The sequence below is a fragment of the Notothenia coriiceps genome, unplaced genomic scaffold (genome assembly GCF_000735185.1).
Source record: "Notothenia coriiceps isolate Sejong01 unplaced genomic scaffold, NC01 NC01_scaffold00015590, whole genome shotgun sequence".
In the NCBI taxonomy this organism is placed as follows: domain Eukaryota; kingdom Metazoa; phylum Chordata; class Actinopteri; order Perciformes; family Nototheniidae; genus Notothenia; species Notothenia coriiceps.
This window is the reverse complement of record NW_011348291.1, coordinates 45364-55364: the sequence shown is the minus strand read 5'-3', so window position 1 is coordinate 55364 and position 10001 is coordinate 45364. Positions and strand designations below refer to the sequence as shown.

At 43.5% G+C, this 10001-nt stretch overlaps 2 protein-coding genes across 5 annotated transcripts in view; both read left to right on the top strand.

Annotated features, from left to right (window-relative positions):
- The window catches only part of edem3 (ER degradation enhancer, mannosidase alpha-like 3), a 20467-nt gene extending 15725 nt beyond the window's left edge, over positions 1–4742 (top strand). The window contains exons 19-22 of one of the 4 annotated variants that reach the window (XM_010775201.1): positions 1679–1864; positions 2210–2257; positions 3267–3469; positions 3509–4742. In XM_010775201.1, the coding sequence (XP_010773503.1) occupies positions 1679–1864; positions 2210–2257; positions 3267–3469; positions 3509–3847 (776 nt within the window). In that variant the 3' untranslated portion in view covers positions 3848–4742. Of the gene's footprint in view, positions 1–1678; positions 1865–2209; positions 2258–3266 lie in introns of all 4 variants that reach the window. The other 3 variants (XM_010775200.1, XM_010775199.1, XM_010775202.1) reach the window with 3 other exon arrangements.
- A 1468-nt stretch (positions 4743–6210) lies between these two features.
- Positions 6211–10001, top strand: part of zgc:92140 (uncharacterized protein C1orf21 homolog) — a 32147-nt gene continuing 28356 nt past the window's right edge. Inside the window, exon 1 of the mRNA XM_010775203.1 lies at positions 6211–6394. The gene's annotated coding sequence lies outside the window, so the exon portion shown is untranslated. The remainder of the gene's footprint in view (positions 6395–10001) is intronic.

Below are 10001 nucleotides of genomic sequence, written 5' to 3'. Positions count from 1 at the left end.
GACTGACAGATTTTTCTTTTTGGATATTTTACAAATCACTCCCCTTTCAAATCTCTATTCTTGTTATTTTTAACAACTTTTACTATGACAGTAACAAAAAAAAGTTGTTAAAAATAACAAGAATAGAGATTTGAAAGGGGAGTGATTTGTAAAATATCCAAAAAGAAAAATCTGTCAGTCAGATGGTATATTACGCTGTTTTTTTTCTGCTTCGAATAGTTCTCTCTTTTTTCACCATACCTGTGTTTGCATCACTGTATATAGGACCTTTTATAAACAGCTGTGAATCCCTTTATACCACATACAAAAGTGTATTAATGAATAGATGAAACTTTTAATTTAGAAAATGTCAGAAACTAATCAAAGAAAAATATGTTTTTAGTGTTAAAGATCAGTAACATTGGAAAAGCCAACAAGTGTTATAGAAAATCATCCAATCAAAAACAACAGCACATTGTTGCTAACTCTTACAGTTAAGGTAGCTAACTTGGCAACAGCCCGTCTCTTCAGGCCTCCCTCTAAAGCCACTCCCATTAAACGTAAACATATCATGATGAACGTAAACAACAAACATGGCAACTATACTCACAGATGTCAAGCTAGCATATTTTGAAAAGACTGGAGTATCGTGCAATGAGTGCAAAGGCAGGGAGAGAGGCAGGTAGGAAAAGTCACACTTTTTACAGTCACTGTGAGACTGACCGTTGAGCGGCCCGACCAAGCAAGGAGGCAGAGGCAGAACGTCCAAAAATATAACCCGACGTGGGCATTTATTAAAACATTACACACAGCCTCAATCCTGCTGCTGCTGTTTCACGTGAGCCCAGCCTGCAGCCACCAGGATCTCACACATACTACCACTCTCAAGACACAGCACCTAAATACACACACAGACTAACAACACACAGGTGATGGGGGAGCAATTAGACAGGTGAGGGGTGGAGCAAACACAGGGCACCAGGTGAACACAATCGGATAATCAGCAGGAGGGAACACAGAGAAGACCGGAAACAACAGACAAGATGAGGGGTGAACACTTATATAATTAATGCCATTGAATAAATAGCAGTAACGGCGTCTCGTCGTTACAGTCACACATTCTGTATTTTCTTTTCCTTTGTTCATGTCTGAGCATTCGCTGTTGATGAATTTAAAGAAATACAACAACATACTTTTCTTAAATACATTAGTCTACCTTGTTTTAAAGGACTTCAATTAACAATATTCAAGGCTTCTATTGTCATTTGTACATAGCTACAGTGGAGTTATGACAATGAAAATCTTAGGGCACAGGCTACTCCAGCAGTGTAACACAATAAAATAGTGAAAGTAGAAATAGTGCAGAATATTCTATACACAAGTAATTGGAATATTGATATATATAAGTTGCAAACAGATGAATGTTATGGATGTTCTTTCAAAAGTTCAGTTGTTTAACAGTCTTATGGCCTGTGCGATGAAACTGTCCCTTGTATAAAAGTTGTTGTAAGTTCATTTTCAATTTCGATCAACAAATTCTTTCAGCACCACTATCTCTCTCTCTCTCATCTCCCTTTGCTCTCTCTCTCTCTCTCTATCTCCCTTTGCTCTCTCCCTCTCATCTCCCTTTGCTCTCTCCCTCTCATCTCCCTTTGCTCTCTCCCTCTCATCTCCCTTTGCTCTCTCCCTCTCCTTCCAGACGACAACGAGGGCAGCAGCAGCGACACAGCGCCCCTGTTTCAGATGGCGGGCGACGGCCGCAGCACGGACGACGTCACCCTGCCGCTCCTCTTCCTCTTCCACAAGGAGGGCAACATCCTGCTGGAGACGCTGAAGGAGTACCGGGAGGTGGAGGTGCTGCTGAGCGACAAAGCCAGAGACAGAGGTGTGACATGACTCCCTGAGTGTTCCACTTATCACTCCAGATTGATCACATCAGTGGAGTTATCTCTCTCTCTCCACTGACTGAGCCTCATTATGTTCCTGGCTTCATGAAATAAAGATGAGATGTAGGGGCTCAGGCATTATTTTGAAGTCTCGGAGAGCGTGACTCATTCCCAAGCTGTGGTTTATAACAGTGGATGGTTAGGAGTTGTACCCCCTTATCAATATTGCATCCTCATTCTTTTATTCTTACCTCCTTTGCCAATTCCCTGTGGTGGTTTGTAACGGTGCCTTTCCTCTTGGTTTCTTTTCTTCTTTCATAACCCTCTCCCATTTGGATGAGCAGCAACAATATTCAAAGGTAAACCTCGCCCTGGCAGCCAGATTGAGGGCAGTAAGTATTCTCTTCCTTCTTTCTGTGCCTGTTATTCTCTTTCTGCATCCTTTCTCTTTCTTTTATCTCCATTTCCCCTCTGCCCTCAAACCACAGGATTCGGTTTGTGTTTGATATAAAAAGCTTGCAGTCACAGTATTGTCATTTATGATTTTACCCTTCAAAGCTGAGGACACGGCAGCTCTTTTGTGTCTGTTAATCATTAGAGGAAACCAATAGCCATATAACAGTGATTTTACATGACTGTTTCTGGTGTGAGACTCACCGTTTATTTTTGATCTGCTTTACTTAATTCTAGCCTAAAATTGCTTTTGGTTATCCAACGGTTTCCTGTCAAACGGGTTATAAAATGGTTAGATTCCAGAACTAATGCGAGGAAGCCTAAACAAAGGCCATAATCTTTACAAGTAACCTGGGTGTTTATACAGGATCGGATCCATAACAGCACAATGAGAGCTGATATGGATCTGGCTACACGCTTTCACAGACGAGCTGCTTCCCAAAACAGACAATTGGCCACAGACCTTGTTATTATTTTCAAACAAAGCCACCAGAATACAAAAAAGACCAGATCCCTTTTGCCTTTCTGTACCTAAATCACACAGCCTTGAAGTAACAGTCATTGCTTTATCCCCTTGACTGTAAAGTATAATTAAAAGACTTGTTCCTTAACACATATTCACTCAGGAGTTAAATATACAGGAACATTTTTTTTTTTCAAACGTGTCATATCAACTTTCCCTAACCAGATCGGTGCACAATTCACAGTATATTTTTTGCCAGATGTCATTTCACAGTTGACTCTCAATTTGGTTGCGCAGCTATGTGAGAAAGTCTTTATCCTGTGGGAAACATGACTCACCGTCAGCATCATGCCGTTACAGTTGACAACCTCACGATGAAAACGCTTCTATTTTTGCCCAAGAATGGCTGCATGTTGTAAAGATGACTGACTGAGGAGGAGTATACAGGCTTTGTGCGTCTCTCACACCTCTGCTTTCTTTTTCAGGTGCGGACGTGGAAGCTTCTGAGGGGGGCTGCTTAACTGAGGCAACAACCCCCACCAATTTTGAGCCAATTAGTGAATCGCTAATTAGCACTTTGGCGCTAGACGAGATTAAGCCATCACAGGAGGCTGTCAGTGATGTAGATCAAGACACTAGTCCTATGGACGAAGCTAGTCCTGCAGAGGGAGTTGGACCAGCTGAGAAGGAAGCTAGTCCTGCAGAGGGAGTTGGACCAGCTGATAAGGAAGCTAGTCCCGCAGAGGAAGCTAGCCCTGCAGAGGGAGTTGGACCAGCTGATAAGGAAGCTAGTCCCACAGAGGGAGTTGGACCAGCTGATAAGGAAGCTAGTCCCACAGAGGGAGTTGGACCAGCTGATAAGGAAGCTAGTCCCACAGAGGAAGCTAGTCCCGCAGAAGAGAGAGCTCCTCCTACAGTGGCGGATTCGACTCAGCCCAAAGAGGAGACAGACTCTGAAAAGAGCAAGGAAGGCGGCACAGACTCAAACCAGTCAGTGGATGAACTGTTGGCTGATTGGCGGGAAGACTTGGAGGCGTTCCAGCAGATGGAGAAGGACGAGCTTTGACCTTAGGGCTCTGACAGTCGTCGGGCGTGTCGTACCCTGTGACTGCGTTGGGATCCCTCCCTGTGAGGAGGAGCACGGAGGGGCCGCATCATCACCAGTCACCGGGCTCAATCTGGTGAGCTCCAAGAAAGCTGGAGAGACTGTTTCTCTTGGTCTCTGTGGACGGTAACACGTGCCAAGGCAGCCCAAACACTGCATCTCCGGACCATAAGGGAGTCATTTTTAGCCTGGTAGATAATGGATGAGAGACCAGGGTTTTTACCTCACTTTCTCATACAGTTTCTGTTTATCTGTCAAAGGAAACCCTATGAATGAAATGGGCCAGACTGTGTGTGTGTTACAGCTTCTCACTTCCACTTCAAATTACTTCTCACACTGTTGTTCTCTCTATGCATTGGTCCAACAATTATGAATTAATCCATCGACCAATTAATTTGATTTTAAATGTGATGATTATATGTGATACATTTACGTCTTTGGCCTAATCATTTGTACACATTGATGTGACTTGAGGACTTAATTCATTTGGGGATGTGTGACTGCAGGATATTTTTTGTTATGGGTTTACGGTAGACAACGCCAAACTTGATCTTTCTGGAGGATATATGAAGTCATCTGTCTATGTAAATATGTATTTGTGGAGATATATTGATTAAAATAATATAGCGCTGCTTTGCTCAGGTTCTGGTTCACCCCACAAACAGCCTCTGGACCACATCGGGTGGAGCAGACTCCCTAAGCAGCTGCTGGGATGGATTACACGGCTGTAGGCGGCCACAGGGGGGCGCTATGAGATCTGTCTGTCATGCTTAGCTGCTGACTGATTGGAAGGAGCAGAAATAAGCCATTAAGTTAACGTGATAAAATGTAATGAAATAAAAGATTAAGAGGGAAACTGGGAAGTCTGGCTTGGTTATTTTTACTATTTTTACACTGGATGTTTAATTTAGTTGTTAAAGTTGATAAAAACAAATAATATATTAAAGGAGATTCAGGATTTTAGATGTAGACATGGCTGAATCCAAGTAGTTTTCTCACTGAATGTTATACCACTAGAAGGGATTTCAAAGTTGCTCTAATATATCATACTGTTAAGCATCTCTTTTCTGAGGACTTTTTGAGGAAATGCCTTTTACAAGAAAGCGGAATAGATGAGTGAGAGGTAACATTTTTAAACCAGTTATTTTCCAAGAATCATTTTTCTATAAACAGTGGGTGTACACCCACATAAAATCAGTTAAATGAACATGACATTCTCAATATGCACAATAGAATTACTGTCAAACTGATTACAGCTGCAGTGGAAGAAGTGATTACATATTTTAATTAAGATTAACAGGAGCTATATTCAGTTACAAGTGAATCCCTGCATTACAATTGCACTCTAAATTGGAAATAGAAAAAATGCACTCTAAGTGTCCAGACTAAAAACAGTTGTATCTATTGGGATTATTATTACGATTTATACATTGCCATGTCTGCCCTTTAATATTACACCTGGTCGAGGTGGAGACACTTTTCCCTAAATTGTTAAAAAAGCTCAACACATAATTTTGTCTCCGATATTGCACTGCCTTTTACTGGATCATTTATTTCTGTGACCAAAATAAACTCAGGTCCAGCAGTACATTTTAAAAACATGTAATATGTTATGAAGAAAAGTTTAAATTTTACTTTTTCTTTTGTAAATGTATCTTTAGACATTGCACTGCATTATGATTCGGAATTATACGATTCCGTGGTTGATCACTTTTATTTCTTGGAGAAAAATAAGACTCAGTCATTTCCACCAATACTTTACAGTAAGTATATTTAAGTGACACCAAACATGGAGCATTTTATGAAGAAAAAGTTAAATATAGTCGATTTTTTTGTCAAAATATCTTCAGGTATTGCCCTGCATTATGTAGGAAATATTAAGATCCTGTGGTTGAAGCAGTAATTTACAAGATATTAAAGTTACACTAGTGTGGTACCAAACATTAAGTGTTCTATGAAGAAAAGGTGAAATATAATCAATTTTTGTTAATGGGTTTCCTTCAGATATTGCTCTGCATTAGGCTATGCATGGGAAATACTAAGATCTCGTGTTGAAACGCTTTTATTTCTGGGACCAAAATAAGACTTAGATCAAGCAGTGATTTACAGTAGGCCTATATTAAAGTGACACCAAGTGACATTAAACAATAATTATTTTATGAAAAACATGTGAAACATAGTCCATTTTGTTAATGGGTTTCCCTCAGATATTGCTCTGCATTATGCATGGGAATTACTAAGATCTCTAGGTGGATCACTTTCATTTCTGGGACCAAAATAAGCCTCATGTCCAGCAGTGATTGGTGAGTTGGTGGGGCACTCCTCAGCAAGATGGCTGCATTGCTGCGCGCAATAGTGGCATCCTGGTGAAATGACGCAAGCCACAGTTTACGTTCAGTCCTTCAGGCTGTAAGCTCTCCGGTATTCATAGCGCAGATCCCACCCGACTCTCAGCCGGAAGACCGACCGGCTATCCTCCAGTGGACCGAGCGCACCCGGTTCATTTGAGTGAGTAACACCGTGAATTACTAGTTAATCTTCTCCCAGAGGTGTCATATATCCCTGGGAGTAAACCACGCTGCTGCCTGTGGTTTCTTTCTCTCTTTACTCCTCTCTTTTGTTGTTGTTTCCTGAGTGTGCCGTGATTACCCGGCGCTTTCCTTTCTGCACACCGCCGCTTAGCATGTATCGATGTTTTGTTACTTGGCGGTGCAGATATATCTCATAATTTCACGGGCGATACGAGAAGCAAGAGGGCTTCAAGTGGGATGTGTGCATTTCTGGGGGTTCAGTAAGTGTGTGTGTGAATGTGCCTCGCTTGGCTTGGACAGCGTTGGCTCAGCGTATTTGAAATTTTCCACACATCCTGGTCCGCTTTGCCACCCTGTCCCGCTGCTCCCTCCCTGCCTGCTGCCGTTGTAGGGCCGCCTTTCGGGGGGGAAACACTTCTGGTGGAGACAGTTTCTGGAAATGAAACTATGTGTACACACAGGGACACCGTTTGCATTACCTCTCCCAACAACCCTGCCTCCCCCTGTGGGGAACAAAGCCCCCAGTGTCTCCCTGTAGCACAGCTGGACACAGCTGTTGAGCCGAGGTGTAGCTTCAGGAGCCCCAGGACGGAGCTCTGTGGTGGGGCCAGGAGCTGTAGCTTCAGCCCCAGGACGGAGCTCTGTGGTGGGGCAAGGAGCTGTAGCTTCAGCCCAAGGAGGGAGCACCGTTTTGGGGCTAGAGCTACTGCTGCTACTGCTTCTGTCCAGCATGTGTGCCTCCCAGCTCCCAGAGCATTCCAGGATATGAACCATTGCCTTCTGCTGATCACCACACATGCATTTCGAAAAACAAGGAATTACTCGAAGGCAGTCTGTTGCTCATTATTGCCTCAGAGGGAAGACAGGGAGCTGCTTCTAATAGTAAAGCCACAGCAGCCAGAATGAGATTTGATACACAGACTCATTTGCAACTCAACACTCTTTTTCAAATGTATCCTTGCCCACTTCCTCAGACATTATTATACAGCAGCAAAGAGACTGGATAACTGCTTTCCTGGTTGCTGCTTCAAATGTTGCTACAGTATATGGCCATTAGCTGTACATTTCCCCATGTGATCAACACCAGGCCATTACATCCATTTGGTGTCTGTGTGCAGCACCCTGGTGTGAAAGTATGTTGGTGTGGCCAGAATTACAGCACGGAGCATGCTGTCACCAGCAGCTTACATCAGCGCTGTAGGCCCTAGTCGACTAGTCGTGAAAAAATGGAGGTAAACGAGGTGCTGCAAAATGCTACAAAACACGTCCGACATTCTTATGTATGGCAGTACTTCAACGAAGATGTAACCAACTCCACAGTGAAGTGTCAGTTGTGTACAGCTGTACTGAAGTACAATACAAATGCATCTGCTATGCGCAACCATCTAAAGATGAAACACCCGCTGCCGACAGCTAGCACTAGCATTAATGCTAGCACCAGTGAGCAACGGACCGGCGTCAGCACTGAACTGAGGCAAACGAACAGCAAGAAAACACGGGTCAACAGTGATGCGGATGATGAGCTACGGGATTACTGCCAGCGGACACCGCATATCCCCACAATGGATAATCCACTGGAGTGGTGGGCAGAAAACGTGCACCGCTTCCCCCGCTTTCGAGGAGCTACCTGGCTATTCCAGCCACAAGCACCCCGAGTGAGAGGGTTTTTTCCCTGGCAGGCAACACTGTCACCCGAANATTTTGGTGAGTCCAGTGTTGTTATTTACTCAGCCATGTAACACAAATTAAAATGCAGTGTTTAATGTTACTGTATGAGTTCCAATAGAAAATACAGTTGTAAACCTCTCTTTGTGTGTCTTTATTATGACGTAACGACTAGTCGACTAGTCGACTACTATTTTGAAAAACTAGTCGACTAGTAAATATTGGTAGTTGTGAAACCCCTAGTGTGCAGCACCCTGGTGTGAAAGTATGTTGGTGTGGCCAGCATTACAGCACGGAGCATGCTGTCACCAGCAGCTTACATCAGGGTTTTATACTGTACACGAGGTGACGATCATCAAGTAGCAGCAATCCTGTGAGTGGATGTTGCGAGACCCCCCCATTCCTGCTTGATTTATCTCTCTGTCCTCATCCATCTGCCTGCCTCACTTGCTCATCACATAGTCTGTATGTGTGTGTGTGTGTGTGTTCATGAGTCCCTGCTCACATATGGCTTTTGGTTCCGGTGGCTAGCAATAGAGACTGAACACACACACGCCTCCTCACTCTTCTGTCTCTTTCTCCGAGGCAGGAGGGTCTATTCTTAGTCCCTCTTCCTCATCCCCTCAATCATCTTCACCATCATCCTGGCGTCCAGATGGTTCACCTGTGTGGCCCCCTCACCTTGAGCTGGTTTAACAGCGGATCAGGTGATTGCTCGGCCCCATGTTTCTGTCGTGATGTAAAGCCCGTGATGTCATTGGTGAGGATGTGGAGGGTTTCCATGGTTACCGGGATATCTTCTGTGTGTTTGTGTGTGGGCGTGGGAGGGAGTTCCCATGACTGTGTATTACATCCTGCTTGTGTTTGGTCTGCCTTGCGTTGCATGCTCTGAGCAGCATTCAGTGCTAGTGCTGTCAGGTGTGATGAGGTAGTCTGTATTGCAGTGCCGAGAAAGCACAAGGCCAGCATAACACGATCCCTCCGGGTTCTGAGTGTCTGTCACTTTGACTGAGAGGCCGATCGGTTCGCCTTACCTGACTGCATTTTCAAAGCTCAAGCAGCAAACGTTGCAGCATGAAAACTAAAAGCTGCACTCTGGTTGAAGGTTGCAGGATAAGGATTTATTTTCAGACAATACTGACAAAGAAAAATTACCTCCTCATCATGGCCGACACTGATCAGATGACCCATCATTTCCCGTTATTGTATTTTAAACAGAAGCTTATAACCTGTAGTTTCTGCACAGTAAGGGTAAGAACGGCTAAGATAGTGAGTAAAGGTGGATTATTCAATACTCCATAACTCTGATCAAATTTAACTGACATCACTAGTTTTCACAACCTATCAAAAAACAGTTCTTACTGTTTACATGTTCTTCATTGTCTCTAGTTAATAACAAAACGTGCATAGCAATTAGCAATCCTGTTTTCTCGCTGGGACATCTGCTGTTGTGCTGGTTCTTGTACTCTTTGCAATGACAATAGAGTCGAATGTAAACAATCAAAATGTCAACATCAGCGACTAACTGCTCGGCTCTCCAGTCAGGGTGGTGCATTTAGTTCTGCTTCTTCTTCTCTGTGTTTATTGGCAGAGCAAACACTAACTGTAAAGAGGCATATTGTCAGATACTTTATCAGAGCGTGTAGATGCTGCACTTTACGTTAAGATAATGAAAGCAATTTGGCTTCTACAGCGCTAACTTCACTATGGGAACATTACATCATATAAATCGTACTTAATTGTACAATCATTTATATGCCTGATAGATTTTGTGCATCCCTGCTGGTGTCTTTATCATCAGCTCTGTTACTTCTGGTTAGTGTGTCTGCATTGCAGTCTACGTGCAGAACACTGGATGTGGTTTATTTCCTCCATTGGTCTGCCTTCTGACAGCTCGCCTTGACTCAGCCAAGGCACAC